This window comes from Patagioenas fasciata, chromosome 15 (assembly GCF_037038585.1).
Source record: "Patagioenas fasciata isolate bPatFas1 chromosome 15, bPatFas1.hap1, whole genome shotgun sequence".
In the NCBI taxonomy this organism is placed as follows: domain Eukaryota; kingdom Metazoa; phylum Chordata; class Aves; order Columbiformes; family Columbidae; genus Patagioenas; species Patagioenas fasciata.
Genome location: NC_092534.1, coordinates 11,405,225 through 11,425,628, shown reverse-complemented (window position 1 = coordinate 11,425,628; position 20,404 = coordinate 11,405,225). Strand labels below are relative to the sequence as shown.

Genomic DNA, 20,404 nt, shown 5'->3' with positions numbered 1-20,404 from the left:
CCCAGGCTGCTGCAGAGCAGGGACCTGCATCCTTTTTTCCATAAGGCTCTTCACCTGCCAGTGGTGTCAGACGGATAACCCGTGTGTGCTTTATCCGCTGCCTTCAGCCAGTGTCCCCGTGGGTTGGATTTGGGTGTTCCTGCAGGCTGGATTTCCCTCTCCCCGCTCCTGCATGGGGAGCAGGAAGCTGGTGCACTGTGCTGGGGCAGGGGGATCACTCCTGATTGCCCAAGCGCCCTGTCCTGCCTGGTTTTGCTTATGTGCGATTTCCTGCCCGCAGAGGCAAAGGGGAAAGGCTGCAGCACAGGGAGCCGGCCCCTGCCCCTCACGGGTGTTCTTCTGCTCCTTTGCAGGTCTGGGATATCCAAAACCTGCAGAAAGTGAACACGATCCGAGCACACGACAATCCTGTTTGCACTTTGGTCTCCTCGCATAACATGCTGTTCAGCGGCTCTCTCAAAGCCATCAAGGTAAAGCTCTGGGTTGGCTCCTCTTGATCTGGTTGGGGACCAATGCTACAAACCATCAGGCAGTGGTGTCCAGATGGGAAGAAAGTGGCAGTTTGGGCTGTAGTTGATCTTGGTGCGATGCTCTCCTGAGCCACGCAGAGAAACGCAGCTGCATAGAGTAGCCAGCACTGCAGAGGTTTAGCCCATGCTCTGTGCTGAAGTCAAAGATATTCCGCGACCTGTCGGAAAAAAAACCTTTTGTTTCTTCTAACTCTGTAAAGCTGAGGCTGCAGGTGGAGCAGCCTGGTCCTCGTGCCCCCTCAGACCATGGAGAATTGTATCTGGGGTCCAGAATTGCCTGGGGATTCAGGTTGCCTGTTTTTGAAAGCCCCTCCAAAGGATCTTGAATCTTCATTCTTTGCCGAAAGCATGCAGAACTCAGGGAACAGCTTTGCAAGTTGCCCTTTAAAGCCTTGGCTCGATTCCCTTGGCTCAGTTTCCAGCTCCTGGTGAGACGGCTTATGGGACCGTCCATCTGGAAGAGGACGCATGCTCTTTTCTTTAGCTGAGGCCTGGAGTGGTTCAGCTATCGAGAGCACGCTGGGGGTTGGAGGAGCAGACGGACAGCACTAAGCAGAAGGAGAACTTGGGGCCTTTTGTTTTTGTTGTCCTCAACCACTTTGTGCCAGATGAGCCGTGCAGGAACGGTGGGGTGAGATCTCTCGGTCCCTGTGGGCTGGGGGTTTCGGCCACGGTTTCCCAGAAGCTGTGGGATGGAACTTTGTGGGACAGGCTGGCAGTGCAAGTCCAAAGCCATTCTTACCGTAGATTGGTTCAGGTTTTTCAAGCCCATGGCTCTGCTGGGGAAGGGTCTCTGGCAGTGATCACGTAGGCTCCAAGTGAGCTCTCCCAGGCCCTTGGGGTAGATGTCTACTCAGCACAGTTATTGTGTGTTTTATCTGCAAGTCAGTGGGTTCAGGTGATTCCCATGGGGCAGGAGGGCAAGCACAAGGTTCCCCTTCATTAACCGATTGGGTCTTGTGCTGTGTGGGCAGGGTGGGCAGCACCCGGAGCCCGTGTCTGACCTGTTCTGCCCCATCACTGCCCAGTCCCACCAAGACTCCTCTGTGTGTGTTTGTGTATTCTGCAGGTCTGGGATATTGTAGGTACCGAGCTCAAGCTGAAGAAGGAGCTGACAGGTCTAAATCACTGGGTGCGAGCGCTGGTGGCTTCTCAAAACTATCTCTACAGCGGATCTTACCAGACGATCAAGGTGGGACCCTGAGGCTCGTGGCAACTGTGAGCCACTGGATCTGCCCATGCCCCTGTGTGTCTGTGTCCTGCAGCATGGGACAAAAGGCAGCTGCTGGGTTGTGAGAGCACTGCTGGAGTGCTGCTGACAGACGAGATTTTACTGCGCCGATTGCATCTTTGCAGGGACAAAGGCCAGGTTTGGCTGGTCCTTGGGAGCACAGCTGCCAGGGAAGTTCACTGAGATAAAGCGCGGCCTTGCAGCCGCAGTGCCTCGGCAACTGCCGCAGCATTATCTGTGCCGACAGCCCTGCTGATCAGAGGAGAAGGTCACCGTCTGGCTGCAGAGTTACCATCAATCTCTGCGTGGTTGCCAAAGTGCCTTCACCTGCCCTGGCTCAGGCTTTGGTGAATATTTCACCCCTCAGCATCTGGGTGACACCAGAGAGTTTGAAGTTGCCCTCCTCAGTGTTGATAAATCCTCATTAATTTGTCTGCCTCAGTTTTCAGTGCTCTCAAGGACGGGGTTGTGTGTGCATGTGTTTGTGCATAGTCACACACACAAGATGTGCAATCTTCACAGCTTTTTCAGCCTGGATGTGCAAAGCTGGGCAGTTAAATGAGATAGTAGGACTTTATTCATCAGCACTGAACTTCGCCAGCAGGACAAATTTATCCTTAGAGTTGTGATCTGGGCAGACATGGAGCCAGGCTGACTTGTGCATGGCTGGAGAAGAGCTTCATGGGTCTCATTCTGCCTTTGCTCTGACCTCTCTTTCAGATCTGGGACATCCGCAACTTGGAGTGTGTCCATGTGCTGCAGACGTCGGGAGGCAGCGTCTACTCCATCGCTGTGACAAACCACCACATCGTGTGTGGCACCTACGAGAACCTCATCCATGTAAGGGCTGTGGGGTTTGACGCCCTGGGGGGGCCTTGGGGAGAGGGACAAGGAGATGGGGCCTGGCTCTAGTGGTCCCCGTTATAGCACTCCGAGCCCTGGAGGGGTGCATGGAGATGGAGGAGAAGTTTCTCTCAGAGGAGAAGCTGGTGGCCTGCAGCCCCACGCGATCTCCAAGCCCTGCTCTCCTCCCACAGGTCTGGGACATAGAGACAAAGGAACAGGTCCGCACACTGACCGGGCACGTGGGTACGGTCTATGCCCTCGCTGTCATCTCCACGCCGGATCAAACCAAAGTCTTCAGCGCATCGTACGACCGGTCTCTCAGGGTACGTGTCCATGGCTGTGGAGCTGCCGCTGTGTGTTTGGCACTTGTTAAAACAGAGACAGCCCCAAGGGAAAAGGAGGACAGGGGATCCTCACTTTGTGTGCCACACGGCATCGTATTTAATTTGTGTCACCCAGCTTGAACCCTATGGCACCCAGCGTCCCGCAGTGCTCGGGATGTGCTGCTCACTTGGCTCATGCCCATTGTGTGCCCACAGGTGTGGAGCATGGACAACATGATCTGTACCCAGACACTGCTGCGACACCAGGGCAGCGTCACCGCCCTCGCCGTCTCCAGGGGACGCCTCTTCTCTGGCGCCGTGGACAGCACTGTAAAGGTTGGTGTCCTCAGGCTTCTCCTTGGTGGTTTGGTCTCTTCCAGCACTAGAACTAGAGTGGTGAATGAGTTAGGAGCCACCTTCTAACAAATAGGGATGGTTCTCAGCAAGTGGGAGGTTTAATTATAGAATCACAGAATAGTTTGGGTGTAAGGACCTTCCCAGCTGCCCCAGTGCCACCCCTGCCGTGAGCAGGGACATCTTCACCAGCTCAGGTTGCTCAGAGCCCCGTCCAGCCTGGCCTGGGATGTGTCCAGGGATGGTTCATCCACCACCTCTCTGGGAAACCTATTCCTGACAGAGGGTGTTGTGGATGCCAAACGCTCCCCAGGATGAGGAGAAGCCCACAGAGCTGCTCAGAACAGATGCTGCCACAGGTTCCTGTTGTCTCTCCGCAGGTCTGGACTTGCTAGTGAGGGCACCGCGCTAGTCCTGCACACTGAAAGACCAAAAACTCCTCCAAAACCTCCTCCTCAGCCTGCTGGGTGACGACCACCACTCTGAGATAACTGCTGCAGCTCCTCTCCGCGCCGAGCACTGCCTGCTGCTGCCCGTTGGCCCTTCCCACCTGCCAGATCCCCGGCTGGCAGCTTTCAGGCCCACGGATGCTCCAGATGTTCCCTCACATCTGCCGGATACAATTGGAAATGCAGAAGAAGCCGTTCTGGTGCCAGAACCTTCCATGGGGGCGGCCCCTCAGGGCACCGGTGCAGCCATGGGACTGGGTGGCTCAGTGTGTCATGGGGACAACCTGGCCAGGGAGCTGACACCGGGAGGCTGGTCCCTTTGTAAATGGTAGAGCTGAGCATTAGGCCTTGCCCTGGGTTGGGACCCCAACCCCTTTCTGTCTCTAGTATTTAATTGTACTGCCACGGTGTCAGGCTGATCGTCTGGGAAGAGGTGTTTTCTTGAGTAGCCAGGTACGATTTTTACACCACAGCTAGTTCTCAAATCAAATAACACAAGCCCATTGTTCACCACCCTGTAATAATGGTCTCCACATTAAAGAGAAAAAGCCTCCATTGCATTTTTACTCACATTTTCTACTGTTTTTAAGATTGTAATATAGATTTGATTATTTCTTCATTGACAATAAAAGTGGAAAGAGTTGTTCCTGCCCAGCGTGAGTTATTGCGGCTCTCAGGTGCCCGGGACCGGTCCCGCGGCAGCTCCGGCCTCCAGGCTGTCCCCGTCCACCCCACGCTGCTCCCTGCCGTGGGGGGCATGGCCCAGCCTCCAGGAAAAACAGGGGAACTCGGGGAGAAGAGCAGGACCCAGCGCACGGACGGCTGATGGTTTTTGGACACAAACAGCAGTGACAGCCCAGCAGGGGTTTTATCTTTTTTATTTTTCTTTAAATATTTGTTGCCAGACTTCGTATAGGAGCAAACTTCTTCACAGCACCACGAGCCATCTACTATTCAGAATAGGAAGAATAAGACAAGTAGAGGTGAGATCTAAGCACAGGAGAGCAGGGAGAAGCACCAAGATGCATAGCTGGACAGATGGGATACGATACAGAGTCCATAACTTAATCATAAAAAATATATATATGTATATATCCATCATGTAGAACTTTATGGATTTTTTTTTCAAGATACATATTTTTTTCCTTTTCAACAGATATTTTCAGGCAGGTGATTTTTTTTTTTTTTGTTATTTTTAAAGTCTTTTTTGTGTGTTTTTTGTTTCGTTTTTTTAAAGAAATTTCAAAGTTGTGCCAAACACATCTGGATCAGCGACCACAACAGGAGAGACGAGGGGAGAGGGAGAGGAAGGTGGAGGGAGAGACGACTCCGTGCGTCTCAAGAAAAGAAAGGAACAGCAACACTTTGTTTGGAAACCACAAGCCAAAAATAAAATGCATTCATCAGGACTCAAGCGACTGAACCAGACTCCAACTCCAGTTTATACAGGAATATACAGCGGGGCGTCCCGGAGAACACCCGGAGCACACGCACCCCCGCGTGCACACACACCCACACCCACACACACCCCCACAAATGCCAAAAAAAAACCCCAAAATAATGAACAAACCAAAACCTGAAGACACTCCAAAAGAACGGAAACACCTCCAGTCGAAGAATTAACAAAAACCTCCATAAAACAAGGCACATCCTTTGAGTTCGTAACAGTGTAAAAATAAAGACGCGACACTGAATCCCAACGGAAAGACCCGAACAGAACTGCTCGCACGTACCTTCCACCCGGAGAAAAGGGAAATATTGTGCTACTCGTAGAATGAGTTTGCCACAAGACACACAGCTTAGTATAATCTAATAGTTTTTCTCAAGCTAAAATCCAGTTTTCTCTTGATTTCTTTTAAACTGCTTTATATATAATTGCTAATATTTTTAAATCTTTTAAATATATATTTGTTAAAGTTTATTCTTTTTATTATTTTGGGGGTGAGGGAAATCTGGTTTATATCTTTTTTTTTTCCCCCTCCAATAAATTAATACTTCTTTATAGCTTATCACTGTCCTGTCCCCGGCGGGAGGGGCCAGGCAGGGGCACGTCCCGCTGCCCCCGCCCGCCGAGAGCCCCACGTCGGGGCCTTCGCTCCCCAATTTGTAACCAACGCAAACCAACCGCCTTCCCGCTTCCGAGGCAAAGCCCCATGGCTGGGTCCCCGTGTCCCTCCGTGGGGCAGCCCCCTGCCCGGCCAGACCCTCCGCCCCACCCGGCCTCTGCACACGACGACGGAAAAGAGAAAGAAAACTTCAAAAAGGAAACAATTGAAAAAGGAGGAAAGAAACCCAAGTGCTTTTGCCCACCTGGATCCGCCGCCGGCGCGACCACCAGCAAACGCCGTCGGTGACACGCGGCTGATGGAGCCGCCATGCCGGGGCCACCGCGCCGGGCAGGGCTTGTGCTACATTCGGGCCGACCCGCGGTGCCAGCAGGACACGGGCATGATGGCTGCGACCACCGGCCACGTAGATGAGAGACTCCTGGAGCCCCAGCAGCCGGCGAGGGGCTGTTCCACGGTGCTTTGTTTCTTCTGGTGTTTCTTGTATTTTTTAAACTTTTTTTGCTTCTGCAAAAGGGAGTCCTGCCAGAGCCGACGCCGAGTCCGTGAGCACAATCCTGAGGTATCTTCTTCTTTGTGCAAACCCCGAGGGACGGGATGTCCGGGAGGGGACAGCTGTACAGAGGGGACGGGAGGAGGGCGGCGGGGCTGGGGGGTCGTGGATCGTTGTGCCCTTGTGCCCACGTAAGCCCTGAGGTTCGGGGGGCCCTGATGCCCCTCACTCCAGCATGGCATCCAGCTGGTCCGCCAGGTCGTCGAACATGCTGCCAATGTCATCCAGGATGCTCACGGTGCTCTTCGACTCCACGGCCGAGCTGCAGAGACAGGACAGCATGGTGGCACTGCACGGTCCCCTCTGCCCCACGCCATGACCCTCCTGCCCTCCTCTGCCCTGCAGGGCTCAGCACGGTGTCCCCAGTGTCACCTCCCCAGCGCAGACCCAGTGCCACTGCACAGCCACTGACATCCCAGCCCCACGATGCTCAAGCACCGTGTCACCTCTCCAAGTCAGCCCCCAGTGCACCCACACACCAAGGTCCCCCTGCCTGTGCTGCTCTGGCACAGTGTCCCTCACTGTCACCTCCCCAGCACAGCTCCAGCCAGCGCCCTGTGATTCTCTGGCAAACTGTCCCCCAGGGTCACCTGTGGCTCCGGTTGTGGTGGCACAGCCTGACCCCACTTCCCATGATGCTCGTGGCCTCCTGGTCCCCCCTGTCCCCATGCAGGTTGGTGGTGCCACACGGCCCCCTGCCCCTCTATGACCCACGCCCACCCCGTGTCCCCTTACTCTGCCGTTTGGCTGTCCTCCTGCTTGATCTTCTCCTCCACAGCCTGCAGCGCGGCGGCCAGGGATGCGCTTGTCTCCTCCAGCTTCTGCTGCGCCAGCTCGGGGCCGGTGGTGTCAACGGAGGGGCCAGCGATGGCCGAGCGCGGCGGCTTCACCGGTACCTGCTGGGGCTGCGCGCCGGGCGAGAGGGGCTTGGCGGGGCTGGAGCAGAGCGAGGGCGGCGTGCTGGACGGCTTGGCGGTGCCGGCACCCAGCTGCCGGGCGGGCGACGGGGTTGGCGTGGAGCCAGCGCTCACTGACTGGATGGTGGCGTGGGGCTTGGGGGGTTTGGGTGCCGTGGGGGGCGGCACAGGCTTGGGAGACACCGGGGGTGGTGTGCCATGGACACGCTTCACCTCTGCAGAGAGAAGGGAGAGACACACAACGGTGGTGGAGACAGCTGGGACGCCCGGTGTCTGCCCCGGGGAGCTCCCATCCTGGGGGCTGTGGGGCACCTACCTGGGCTGCCAGGGCTTGGGATGGGCACCTTTTTGGGGACGGACGCCGGTGGCCCAGGCACCTTCTGGGGTGGCTGTGTCAGCACAGGCTTGGGGGACACCGGTGGCTTGAAGGGTTTCTTGGGCTCAGCGGGTGGCGGGACGTAGTCAGGGCCATCGGGGCGGGCAGCGGGCGGCAGGGTGGCGGGCGGCTCGACCCCGCTCAGCTCAGAGGCCGGCCGCCGCTTGACAGTGCCGGTGCCGTTCTGGTAGACGGCGAGCAGGGCTGGCTCCAGCGCCGGCTCCTTCTCCTTGGCCTTGGGCCGGCGCTTGACGGTGTCGGACTCGGTGAGGACGAAGCGGACACCATCCTGCTGGCTCTGCCGGGCCCGGATCCGCCACTTCAGCGTGGCACTGGCCTCCACTTTGGCCAGGTCCCCGTGGCGGTGGGCTGGGGACAGCCCCTCGCCTGCCTCACCCCGGGCCGGTCCCAGGGGCCGCGGTCGCTGCTTGATGGTGAGGTTGCCGTCCTCGGCGAAGGGGATGGCGTCCGGGGAGCCACCGCGCTCCACCCGCAGCCGCTCTCCAGGGCTGTCGGCACCCACGTCTGACCGCACGCTGTCGGCGCGCTCGCGGCGGGCAGCCGCCACCAGCCCGGTGACGGGGCCGCTGATGGTCCGGCGCCGGTTCACCACCTCCCCGTCCAGCCCGATGGCCTCCTTGTGCTTGACGGTGGCCAGAACAGTGGCCACGCGGGCACGCTCAGGGCTGCCCGGGGGAGCCCCCGGCTGCAGGTAGTAGCTGTCGGGCACCTTGGCCGGCCCGCTGGCCCCATGTGGCTTCTGCAGCGCCAGTGCCCGGGCCCCGCCACCAATGGAGGACATCTCCAGCATGGCCGCGATGCTGCGCACGCTGCCGGCGCTGCCTGTGTCCACGCTGCCACCCAGGTCGCTGGCACGCCGCTGCTCCCGGCGACTCTCCCCCTCGGTGGTGAGGGGGCCAGTGGGGGCTGCCTCTCCCTCGCCCTCCTTGGGAAAGTCCTCAGCCATGCCGGCGCTGGAGATAGCAGAGCTGGAGCGCTTCGGAGGAGGCGGTGGGGGCCCCTTCTTCTTGGGGCGGACGGCAAAGGACTGGCTGCGGTTGACGTTCTTGTCGCCGCCGGCAGGTGCCCGCACCGAGTGGCTGCGGCCCACGCGCCGCTGGACGGTGGCGTAGGGCCCTGCGTCCGGCACCAGCAGCTCGTCCCGCTCCTGCTCGCTGTCAGAGGCGGCGTAGCGGTTCAGGCTGTGCGCTCGCTTCTTCGGCCGCCCCGGTTCCTCCTCACCCTCGCCTGCCGCTGGCAGGCACAGCACCGGCACCGAGACGGGCAGGACGGGCACCCCCGGGGGTCCCCCTTCGCCCTCAGCAGGTTGCGGCAGGACATAGGCGAAGCCACGGTGGGTGGGTGACTGGGGCAGGGAGCGGGGGGACGCGGGGCGCTCGCCCGGTGGCAGCAGCTGTGGGGTGGGCTTCACTTTGGCGGTGGCGTGGGGCACCGACGGGCCCTGCGGGGAGGGGGGTCGCGGCTTACCAGGGGTCTGCGGTGGCGTCAGGTGCCCGGCGGAGGGTGGGAAGGGCTGCCGGGGCTTGCCGGGCACGGGCGGCACACTGGCACGCTTGACGGGGTGGCCGTGCCGGGGTGGGCGCCCCTCCTTGGGCGGTGCGGGGGGGCCCTCGCCAGCCCCCTCCGCCAGGTACTCCTGGCTCTTGGAGATGGCAGCGGTGGGGGGGGCCCTGGGGCTGTCCCCCAGCAGCTCCTGGGAGCTGCTCATCTGCCTGGCACGGCCGCCCAGCCCTGGGGGCGAGCGGTAGCCGGGGCCTGGGGGGTTCACCACCTTCTCAGGGGGCTCCTCGGGGGCTTCGCCTGTCATGGCCACCTGCAGCTCACTGCTGAGCTCACTGTCCTGGAATGTGGTCATTTTGGGTGACTGGCACTCGGGTGGCTCTGGCGGTGGTGACTCAATAGCCAGCACCTCGGGACACGCCGCCGCCTTCCTCTTCAGCGTGCCTGGCTCGTACTTGCCCAGCTCGGCACGCTGCAGCTCCGCCAGCTTCTTCACCGCCAGCATCAGCTTCTTTTGGTGGCCTGGGGACAGCACAGGGCATCAGTGTCATTGGGGGGGCAGGGGCTGCTGCAGCTGGTGCTGTGGCACACGACCTTACCCAGCTTGGTGATGCCGATCTCCTGCAGGTCCTCCCAGGTGATGTCAGTAATGAAGTCGATGTTCTCGTAGCCGTTCTCCACCAGCACCTTGTAGTACTGGGACAGCCCGATCATGGAGAGCCACAGTGCCAGGTTGGCCTGCAGGGACACAGGGCACAGCTCCGTGCCGGCTGGCAGCAGGGTCTGGCCCCAGCCCTGCTGGCACTGCAGCCTCTGTGCCATGCAAATGATCCCACCCTGCTGGGGGACAGCCCCAGGGTGTCTCTGTGTCCCCACACTGTCCCTGTGCTCCACAGTCACCATGCCCAGCCCTGTGCCCATGGGAAGCCTCTTGCTGTAACCAGCCAATGGGGCAGGAGCGGGGTCGGGGACACAGGGTGTCACATCTATGCGGTGACAGCTGGCACCAGTCTGACAGTCCCTGGGCTGTCAGGAGGGAACACGTGCAGCTGCAGGACTGTGGGATGCAGGTGTCGTCTGGGAGCCATGAGCCACCTCCTGCCCTCATCCCCTCTGTGCCACCCCTCCCTGGAGGAGATGTGGCAGTGGGGACCAGCCACCAGACTCCCAGTATGGCTGGGTCCCCAGTGCCACCCTCAATGTGGTGTTGGTGTCCCCAGCCTCATGCAGCCCTTACCGGCTTATACTCTGGCAGCCACTCAGGGATGTTGAGGTTGTTGATCTCAGAGGCAATTTTCTTCCTGTGCCCTGGCTTGGTGACACCGATGGCCGTGAGGTCCTGGGGCAGAGAGAAGGGTCAGAGTGACCCTGCCCTGGACATGCCCCCCTCCCTGCGGCACCAGGCAGCCCTGGCATCACCATGGTCTCACCTCCGGCGTCATTCGGCTAATGGTGGTGATGTCGTAGCCGGCGTTGATGAAGTTGGGTGCGTAGAGCTGCAGCTGGAACTTGCAGAGCCACTGGTACACGGCCTCTGAGCTCTGGGGAGGGGACGGCACAGCTCAGGTTACCCCAGGGGAAGGGGACATGGACAGGTAGCTGCCACCATATCAGCACCCAGAGCCCTGCCCGCTGCAGTGGGCACAGCACGGGGCTGCCGAGACACCAGCAGCTGTGGGTGGAGGCGGGTCCCCGTCCCCCCCCACTCCAGCCCAGCGCTCCCCGCTCACCTTCCCCTCTGATGGCGGCTCCATCTTCTTCAACTGGGGCTCGGCGGGGGGTGGGGGGGCATATGGGGAGCTAGCCACGCTCTGCGACCGCGATGAACCTGCCAGAGATGCTGTGATCAGCAGGGCTGGGGCTGCGCACCCCTGGGCTGTGAACAAGGGAGAGGGGAGCGGAGCCCTTGCCCCACGTGGGGATGGCAAAGCCACAGCCCCTGTGTTGGCATGGGGGAGGGACAGCAGCCTAGAGCACCCCAGGGTGCCCTGAACACAGGGTCTGCTCCCCCCAGGAATGCAGAGCACAGCACCCGGGCCCTGCTGGACAGAGCACAACCCCTGTGACTGGGTACCAGCAAGGCCACCCACGCTGACACGGGGCTCTGCAGGGCACCCAGACCCCACCACAGCACACACAGCTCCAGGGTGCCGGGGGGAGTTCACCCTGGGCATCCCATGCTCACATCCCCATGGCAGCAGTCAGAAGGGTCCCACTGCCACCAGCCCAGAATGGGGCTTGTCCCTGCACTGTGTCCCACAGTGAAGGCAGGCTGGGAAGGGCAGGGCTGGCACAAGCTGCCTGGGGATGACAAAGGCTGCCCAGAAATTTCTGCCTCATATTTCTGACCATAACCAGCAAGAGCAGCCTGTTCCCCCTGCAAGTGCATCGTGTGTGTGTGTGTGTGTGTGTGTGTGTGTGCGCGCACCCCCCGTGTGTGGATCCCCCCATGCTGCCTGTGTGCGCCCTCCCTGTGTGCGCATCCTTCTGGCATCTGCATCCCACTTGCGTGGGCACCCTCACATGTGCATCCCTCTGCCATGTGCAGCTCCCGCATGGCTGCAGCCCACTTGTATGTGCAGCCCTTCTGCATGTGCATCCCCCCAACAACGTGTGCATCCCCCCTACCCTGTGTGCACCCCCCTCTGTGTGTGCACCCCCCTCCCTGGGTTTCCATCCCCACTGCGTGTGCAGCTCCACAGCCCGGGCAACCCCCTGCACGTTCATCCCCCCTATGTGCATCCTCTTCCATGAGCATCTCCTGTCTTCCCCCGCCAGTGTGTGCCTCACCCGCCGAGCGGCCGTGCCCCCCTGCCAGGGCAGCCCCTGCCCGCAGCCCCCAGTGGTGCTGATGGTGACGAGGGGCCCGGGCTCAGCGGGGCTGGCGGGGGGCCAGGGAAGGGAAGGGGCCGGGGAGGAGCGCTGCCGCCCCCCGCCCGCCCACGCTGCCCCCCGCCCCCCGCGGGGCCCCCACTAACCGAGGCAGGAGAAGGCCTGGCAGCAGCCGAAAGGCGAGAGAGTCATTTTTTACCCACACGTTTTTTCTTCAGGCGATGGGTGCCGCGGCAATAAAAAAAAACAAAAAAGACAAGTGCCTGGATCCGCGGCTCAACCGCGGCAGGGCCAGGGCTGCTCTTGCTCCGGAGCCGGCGGCACGCACCTGCGGGGATGTCCTGCGCCTTGGCCGGCCCATCGCCCACGGCAGACTCTTGCGCAGAAGCCTTCTGGGAAAGGACGGTTGCCAGCAGCTGAAAAACACCCCGGGAAGGGGGGAGAGCAGGCAGGAGTGAGGCGGGCGAGCGGGGGGTGCGGGGGGTGCATGCTGCGGGTGCTGCGGCGGCCTCGCCACCAGCCTGGGTGAGGGTGGGCAGGGAGGGGGCAGCAGATTGGGGTGGTGGCGGGGTGAGCGGGAGCAGCACAGATGGTGCTTTGCAGGCGGCGGGAGCCTGCGGCACCGCGGCACCCCGAATCCAGCCTGGCGCAGGCTGACACCCCCCGCTGGCAAAGCAGAGCCCCTTCGGCTGTCAGCACGGTGCTTGGCTGGGGCACATGCAGACCCCAATGCCCAGCCTGCTCTGGTGTAATGTGGGCAGGGTGCCAGGGGTGGGGGGCTCATCGGGGACAGGGCACTCCAGCTGCTGTGGGCAGTGCACAAGGCGCTGGAGTGATGTGCAGGCAGGATCCTGCAGTAGGCAGTCTGCAGCTTGCAGTGCAGGCAGGGCTGTGCAGCGGGAAATCTGAATCTTGCAGTGCGGGCAAGGCTGTGCAGTGGGCAGTCTGCAGTGTGCAGTGCAGGCAGGGCTGTGCAGCGGGCTGTGCTGGCAGCAGCTGGCAGACGCCCTGTGCAGCGCGGTGCTGCAGATGGCAGCATGCGGTGGCAGCATGCGGTGCAGTGCCATGTGCAGTGCCGTGCAATGCACCCTGCGAGTGGCAGCAGAGACAGAACGCAGCCTCAGCTGGACCCTGCCCATATGGGCAGTCCCTGCCCAGCCCTGCAGGAGCCCCTGCCCAGGCCCAGGAACAGCCAGGGTCCAGCTGGTGGCACACCGGGTTCACAGCACTCAGCCCAGCACCAACACCAGCAGGGACCGGGGGCAGCTGCCAAGGCAGCAAATGCCTGTCTCAGGGCAAGTGCTGGGACTGGAACCAATTGCCACCACCGGCTGGCATGGCCACCTCAGGCTCGCCTTACCTTGACACCTTCGGAGCTGGCGTGCAGGGCATGCGCCCCACTGCCTGCACTCTGCCCGCTCCCCGAGCTGCGGGCCGAGGCCACGCTGCCTGTGCTGCCCAGGCTGCTGCGGTCACCACCTGCACAGAGAAGGGAGATGCCATCAGGGCACCGAGCCTGGGGACACCGCAGTGTGGCTGTGCCCTGCCAGAGCCACTGCCACATCCCAGTCCGTGCCCCCTGGGGAAGGGAGGGTCCCAGCAGCACACCCGCTGTACCTGCAAAGGGTTTCCGCAGCACCCAGATCTCCTCCGTGGGGGCTGGGGCTGCCGGTCCGCCCTGTGACGGCGAGAGGTGGGACGGGCTCATGTCAGCCCCGCGGGACCCTTGGTGGCAGAGCAGAGAGAGCAGCTGTCAGGCGTGGGTGGCCCTGTGCTCGGGCTCCATTGCTGTGGCACGGGCAGAGGTGACCACAGCCCGGGGGCCATCGCTGCTGGACACGGGGAATCCCTCCAGCGAAAGTGTGGGGTCCCCGGCCACGGTTGTGCCCAGGGATGCCAGCGCTGTCCCGGGGGCCTGTCCCCATTCCCAAGCAGGGAGTGACAGTGACCAGCCCCAGGAGACCGTCCTGCAGGGTCCCACTCCCTGCCACCAGCCAGGGACAGACCTGCGGTGGGACGTGCCAGTGCCTCAGTTCAGCCCGGGCAGGGGACGGGGACCATGCCGTCCCTGTGCAGAGCAGGACAGGGACACAACCCACAGCAGGGGAGCAAAGGGAGCCGGGCAGACTTGGGCAGTGGGGATCGGTGGCCCCATCCCACTGTGCCCTGGCCAAGACGGTCCCGGTTGTGCCCCTGCAGCTGCCTGCACCCATCTGGGGGAGGACACAGGGGCCGTGTGGGTCCAGTCACCCCACACACGCCAGGGTGGCCCATGGCAGCCGGTGACACGTGGGTGACACAGCAGTGGGTAAGAGGACCCAGCACCAAGGGTCACCCCGAAGCATGGCTCCGTCACAGGCTCACCCCACCGGCTGTCCCCACTTGCACCAGGGCCGCCTGGTGCTGAGCCCGGGATTTCGAACAGCATGGGGTGAGATGGATAAACAGCCCGACGCTGCCGCAGCCACCAAGCAGCCTGGTCCTGCCACAGCCACCACGTACGGCCATCGCCACCCCACCACTGCTCGCGCCGGTTCATTCATTAAGTCACTCGTCCTGTCAGCTGCTGGGGCTGGGCCATAGTGGGGAGTGGATGGTGCAAGATGATAAATTCACCACTGGAAGGGGAAAAAACGGCCACACCACAATCAGGCTGGGATGTCCCCAGGCCGTGTCTGCCACAGTCACACTAAGAGCAGCCTGCACTGCCTGGACAGGCACCAGGCTCTGTGCTCTCTCCCCCCGGGGAGAGAAAGCCCCAGGGAAAGGTTTTGCTCCCTCGCCCCATCGCCAGCATGGCCAGCCTGGTGCTCCCCAAACACAGCCTTCTGTGCTGCTGTCACCGGGGCCCGTGCAAAGACCCCTGGCCCCACAACAGCCGGTGGCAGCCCCCGTGTGCAGGATATGGGCTGCACCCCTGCAACCCTCCCAGCCAAACTCTGCTCTCCGGGCACTCCCAACACGTTGAGCTGCAGCATCCGTCACCCAGCTGTGCCACAGGGATGGACCCCATGGTACATCCCTCAGGAACGCACACCCAGCACCGCAGCCCTTCCCTCTCCCAGCGCAGCCCTGAACCGCACAGAGCTGCTCGCTGAATGCTGAACACCCTGTGGGGAGGCTGCAGAGGGTCTCTGCACCCAAATTCGCTTCCCACAGCTCCCGATCTGGCACTGTGCTGCCCAGGCCTGCCCCTGGCACTGAGCCTGGAGAGTGTTTCTGGGGGTCCCCACGCATCCGGACAGAGCAGGGACACGGGCAGTGTGGACAGTGCAGCACGGCACTGCCCGCAGCCCTGGGGACAGGGGATGGGGAGGGTGGGATGTGCTGGGGGCCAGACAGTGCTGCAGGAGAGGGTGTGCAGGGGAGGGGGCACCGGCATGCACATGTGCACGCACCGCACACACCTGCAGCATGCACACGCATGCACCCGCCTGCATGCTCATACACGCACCCACGTGCACGCGCTTGCACACACCTGCGTGCAAACCCACCACGGCAAAGGGGCAGAAGCCGAGTAGAAAGAAAAAGACTCGATACACACGTTAAAGGAAAAGCAAGAAGTCCATGGAGAGCACGAAGCGAGCGATGAACTACCTTGTGCGTCCCGCGGCTCGTCGGCACTGCTAGGGGAGAGCCTGCGATAGCCAAAGGAACTGAAAAGAGTCTGATGGGAATGTGGTGGTGGAGGTGGAGGTGGAGGCAGGGAATGGAACGGATGGGACGAGGCGTCACCGTTTAGCACAGCAGCCCCGTAAGCCGGGAGCGGGATCTTTTGGTACTGTTGGGGGATTGTTACAGTCTCCCATGAACCTGATAATAAAACATAACAAGAGACAAAATGAAAAGAATCAAAATAATAGAGACACGCTCAGTGCCACCAAAAAAATAAAAAAAAGAAAAAAAAAAAGAAAGGAAGAAAAGCAGCAAATGAACAGAAAAAGCAACCAAAGGAATGTGGAGAAGCCAGAACTGAGACCCAACCAATGCGGAGCCTAGCCGAGGAGCAGCAGTGGGAGCTCAGCACAGGGTACGGTCAGGAGCACATCCCGCAGACCCACGGACACAGGGCAGCGGCAGCCGGTGGGGGGTCCTGTAGCTGGGGAGCTGCCCCAGCCGGGCAGCTGGGGGTCCTGCTCCCTGCAAAGGCATCCTGGGAGGAGGAGGCTGCAGTACCAGCACCCCCATGCCTGGCTGGCCAAGCCCTGGTGCTGCTACCACCTGCGCCCCATGCTGCCGCCCCACTGCAGCTGGGGAATGGCACCAACACCCTGCAGCCAGCTCGACACCGCTGTGGCACTGGCTCTACCTCGGGAGCCAGGGACCTCGCCCCCAAGGTACCAGCACACAACATGGTGGCACCTCCACAGCCCCTGCAGCGGGCGCAGCAGTGCCTGGCACTGGCAGGCGCTTGTGCCACTGCTCGCCTGGGGTCTTGTGCCAGCACCACTGTTCCCTGCCCGTGCCCAAGTGACACAGCTGCCACCGTATCACACAGAGCTGTGGGGGAGTGAGACAGTCAATGTGGGACCTTCCAACACTGCCCACAGAGGCACCGGCCCCATGGCACTGCGCCTGGCAGTGGGCATAGCCACGGACTGTCCTGGGGGACCACGCATCCCCCGGAGCTTACAGGGATGGGGATGGGGACAGGCACAGGCAGCTGCAGGACAGGGGAGCAGGGTCCCATCCCTGAGATGTCCCCTGGCCAGGGAGAGGGTCCCCGCAGGGCAGCGCTGGGTCCCTGGCACCGGTATCCCTGCTCAGACCCCAAGCACCAGGTCCCCTTGCCCCACTGCTGCACCATCACCCCCAAACCACAGTGACACCCCCAGCTCTCCGCATGCATCGACTTTCTGGCATTGTAGATGCCACACCCAGCCCAACACCAGCCCTGGGGCTGCCCCTGAGCACCTCAGGGCTGCCAGCACCAACCCCCATCTGCACCAGGGGGGCACCGACCCCACAGGCACAACGGCGACACTGACCCCGCACACATGATGGGGGCACCAACCCCACAAGCACAATGGGGGCACCATCCCCAAGCACATGACAGAGACACTAGCCCCGCATGCATGATGGGGACACCAATCCCACACATTCAGCGGCACTGTCCCCATGCACATGACGGGGACACCGACCCCACATGCACAACAGGGGCATCACCCCAGTTTGGCTTCACCAGCTGCATCCCCAACCTCCCAGACTGAACCAGGGCTCCCTGGGGCTGCAAGTTTGGGAGCAGCCCTGTGGGGGTAGGCAAAGGGGGGGGGATTATTTGCCTGTTCGTTTGCTTATGGCCTCGACAAGGCTGGAGGGGAAGTAGCCCACGCGGTCGTTGCCGGTGCGGTTGTCGTGGATGCAGCCCTTCCAGCGCCCGTCCGCGTGCTGCTCCAGCACCTGTGGGCAGTGGCCAGGTCAGGGGATGGTGACACCAGTGGGGTCCCCCCGGGCCCCCAGCCACACTCACGGTGATGACGTCCCCGGCTTTGACGTTGAGGCTGGTCAGGTCATAGTTGTTGCAATAGTCCTTGAGGGCTCGGACCTGCAGAGCGGCCGAGGCGTCTGTGGGGACAGAGTGGGAGCGTCGCTGGCCACCCAACCTCACAGGGGTTGTCACCCCCAGCTCAGCATCCCCCCCCAGCACTGGCAGAGCCGCCCTGTGCCCCCCCTGGCCCCACCTACCCCGCAGCATCTGCTTGATCTCCTTGCTGGCCTGGCTGGTGGTGAACTGGTTGACGATGTCCAGAGCAGTCTGGTTGTAGGTGTTCCTGACATGGGCGTTGATCCCGCTCTGCAACAGCATGGAGAGGGCTTGGGAAGGAGGCTGCTCCCATCCCGCCACCCCCCAAGGCCCCCTCCTTCAGCCTGGCACCTGGGAAGCACAGCTCACTCCCTGTGTCCCCCCAGGACCTTCAACCCATCCCCGGGAGAGCTGCACATGCTGCTCTGCAGCACAGGGTCTCTCCCTTCCCGCAGCCTGTCCTTGGGCTGGGGATGTCTGGGGGCCAGGGGAGCCCTTACATCCAGCAGCAGCCGCACCACGTCCGTCTTGCCACACAGGGCCGCCTCGTGCAGCGCCGTCCCCGCCTTAGTTTGCCGGTTGATGTCGATGCCAGCTTGCAGCAGGAGCCTGCGGGCAGACGTGGGGGTCACCAAAATGGGGTGCAGACACCGTCGCTGCCCATCCTGCCCCTGACACCCACCGGATGATGTCGATGTGGCCGTTCTTGGCGGCGAGGTGCAGGGGGCTGGTGCCGTTGGGGTCAGTGGTATCCCCTGGTTTGGGCTCCAGCAGTGCCGCGCACATGTTGCTGTTCAGGAGCAGTTGGACCACCTGGCTCAGCAAACACAGACGAAGCAGGGCTGGGGGGGGGGGCTCAGCCACCCGCCAGCCCCGCCTGCCCACCCTGCTCTGCCGCTCATCCCCACTGCCAGTCCTGGGGCTGCCCTGTGCACCCCGGGCTGCTCCAGCACCCGCAGGGACCTCGCCGTGTCCCCCTATCCCCTCCCAGTCTTCCTCTTGGGGGCTCCTGGTGCTGCAAGGACTTACCCCGACTCGGCCAAACTCGCATGCCAGGTCCAGGGGTGTCTTCCCCGAATTGTCCATGATGCAGGGGTTGGACTGGTGCTGCAGGAGCATCTCTGACTGCAGAGAAGCGACACCCCAGTTCGGCGAGGGCAGGGATGGCAGCAGGGCCCCCCCGCCACCGCCGCTGGCCCCCTCGTACCACGTCATAGTGGCCATGTTGTGCTGCCAGGTGCAGGGGGATCTGGCCCTCGTCCGATGGGATGTTCACGGAGGAACCTGCTTTCAGCACCATTTTCATGGGCTCCTTCTTGCCTTGCCAAGCCGCGTAGTGCAGGGGCCGCATGCCTGCAGACGGGCACGCTATCAGCCCCCCAGGCACACTGTCACCCCCCAGCACACTGACACCCTTGGCCAGAACTTGCAGAGGGGCGGGGGGCTGTGGGCAGGACGCTGGGACTCACCTTTGTTGTCCTTGATGTCCACGGCAGCCTGCGCCTCCAGCAGCAGCGAGATGAGCTCTGTGTTGCCGTTGAGTGCCGCATGGTGCAGAGCCGAGAACCTGGGGATCGGCTGTGGTATCAGGGGTCCCACATCCCTGTCCCCACTCCAGCCCCACCAGCCCCAGCCCAGCAGTGCAGCCTCAAGCCTGCACCCACTGCAGCACCCCAGGACACCCCCACTGCTCCGGGGATGCTGGAGTGAGAGGGATGCAGGTGAAACGGTCCCTGGGGATGCTGTGACCCTGTGGGACTGGAGGTGAGGGGCAGGGCAGGCAGGGGGGGTCCCACCAAGGGTGGGGGTGCCAGGGAGCTCCCTTCCCACTGACCCCCTTCCCCCAGGCTGGCCCCAGCAGCACAATCACAGCAGCAGTGCAGGAGACCAGGCTGCCCCATGGCCACCATGTTCCCCGTGGAGCTGCCGCCTGTGATCCCCGGCGGGGAGCGGCGATGTGAGCAGACAGCTCGCACAGGAGGCCGATCCCCAACGTCTGCCTGGGAAATGTCAACATTTTCCACTCCAGCACCCTGCTCAAATCTGTTCAAGATGGTGCAAATCACAGCCCTGCCCTAGGCTGCCTCGGGGGCTTGCCCCAGCATGGCCCCGCCAGACGCAAAGGCCACACACTGTGCAGGACACCGTCCACTGGGCAAATGTGAGGTCACCAGCACGGTGCCCACTAGCCCAGGAGTCAGTAAGCACGGCAGAGATGGGGCAACTGAGGCATAGCACTGGGGCTGCCTGAGCTGGCACAGCATGCTGGCAGCAAAGCGGAGCACATAAGAGCTGCAGCCCACCTCTGCCCTGCACATTCCCAGGGGATGATCAGTTCCAGGAGCAGCGCTGGAGCCTGGAGGTTGCTCCCCTATCGCAGGGCTGCTCCTGCACCTGCCAGGCCAGCCGGGAGCTGCAGGCAGCTACAGGCAGGACATGAGCAGGGGCCCTGCCTGCAGCTCTCGGCTGCCACCCCAGCTGTTTGCGATGCACAGTGACCTGCTGGCTCCAGCAGCCGCTGCACCAGAGGCTCTGTGGGGAGCTGCATCCCCTCGCCCTGCCCACATCACACCCTTCACCCCCTGCCCACATTGCACCCTCCAGCCCCTGCCCATGCAGGCAGCCCCACGCAGCAACCCCACCGCTGGCCGGCATGCCCACACACTTCTGCCGCTGTGCATGCATGTGCACAGACACACTTGCATGCACACGCACGCTCAGCTGCACAGCTGCACGCTTGCACGCACACACGCACATGCACACAAGCAGGCTGGCACAGCCGGTGCACCGGTGGGTACCAGGGGATTCCTGCAGTCACTGCCACAGTACCAGGGCCCTGCTTGGGGGCCAGGATGCAGAGGGACCCAGGCTGCTGTGGCTGT

General features: G+C 62.1%; 2 protein-coding genes across 3 annotated transcripts in view; one reads left to right on the top strand and one right to left on the bottom strand.

Moving 5' to 3' along the window:
* The window catches only part of TRAF7 (TNF receptor associated factor 7), a 31,007-nt gene extending 26,631 nt beyond the window's left edge, over positions 1-4,376 (top strand). For both annotated transcript variants that reach the window (XM_065850942.2, XM_065850943.2), the window contains exons 16-21: positions 354-470; positions 1,600-1,722; positions 2,482-2,601; positions 2,799-2,930; positions 3,147-3,266; positions 3,665-4,376. In XM_065850942.2, the coding sequence (XP_065707014.2) occupies positions 354-470; positions 1,600-1,722; positions 2,482-2,601; positions 2,799-2,930; positions 3,147-3,266; positions 3,665-3,679 (627 nt within the window). In that variant the 3' untranslated portion in view covers positions 3,680-4,376. The remainder of the gene's footprint in view (positions 1-353; positions 471-1,599; positions 1,723-2,481; positions 2,602-2,798; positions 2,931-3,146; positions 3,267-3,664) is intronic.
* A 218-nt stretch (positions 4,377-4,594) lies between these two features.
* Positions 4,595-20,404, bottom strand: part of CASKIN1 (CASK interacting protein 1) — a 29,547-nt gene continuing 13,737 nt past the window's right edge. Inside the window, exons 3-21 of the mRNA XM_065850889.2 lie at positions 18,992-19,089; positions 18,730-18,875; positions 18,552-18,647; positions 18,205-18,335; positions 18,023-18,131; positions 17,684-17,792; positions 17,469-17,563; positions 17,281-17,398; positions 15,596-15,811; positions 13,616-13,723; positions 13,359-13,477; positions 12,327-12,414; positions 10,897-10,994; positions 10,597-10,707; positions 10,404-10,505; positions 9,766-9,904; positions 7,586-9,688; positions 7,088-7,484; positions 4,595-6,614 (exon numbers count right to left, since the gene is read on the bottom strand). Of these exons, the coding sequence (XP_065706961.2) occupies positions 6,518-6,614; positions 7,088-7,484; positions 7,586-9,688; positions 9,766-9,904; positions 10,404-10,505; positions 10,597-10,707; positions 10,897-10,994; positions 12,327-12,414; positions 13,359-13,477; positions 13,616-13,723; positions 15,596-15,811; positions 17,281-17,398; positions 17,469-17,563; positions 17,684-17,792; positions 18,023-18,131; positions 18,205-18,335; positions 18,552-18,647; positions 18,730-18,875; positions 18,992-19,089 (4,480 nt within the window). The 3' untranslated portion in view covers positions 4,595-6,517. The remainder of the gene's footprint in view (positions 6,615-7,087; positions 7,485-7,585; positions 9,689-9,765; positions 9,905-10,403; positions 10,506-10,596; positions 10,708-10,896; positions 10,995-12,326; positions 12,415-13,358; positions 13,478-13,615; positions 13,724-15,595; positions 15,812-17,280; positions 17,399-17,468; positions 17,564-17,683; positions 17,793-18,022; positions 18,132-18,204; positions 18,336-18,551; positions 18,648-18,729; positions 18,876-18,991; positions 19,090-20,404) is intronic.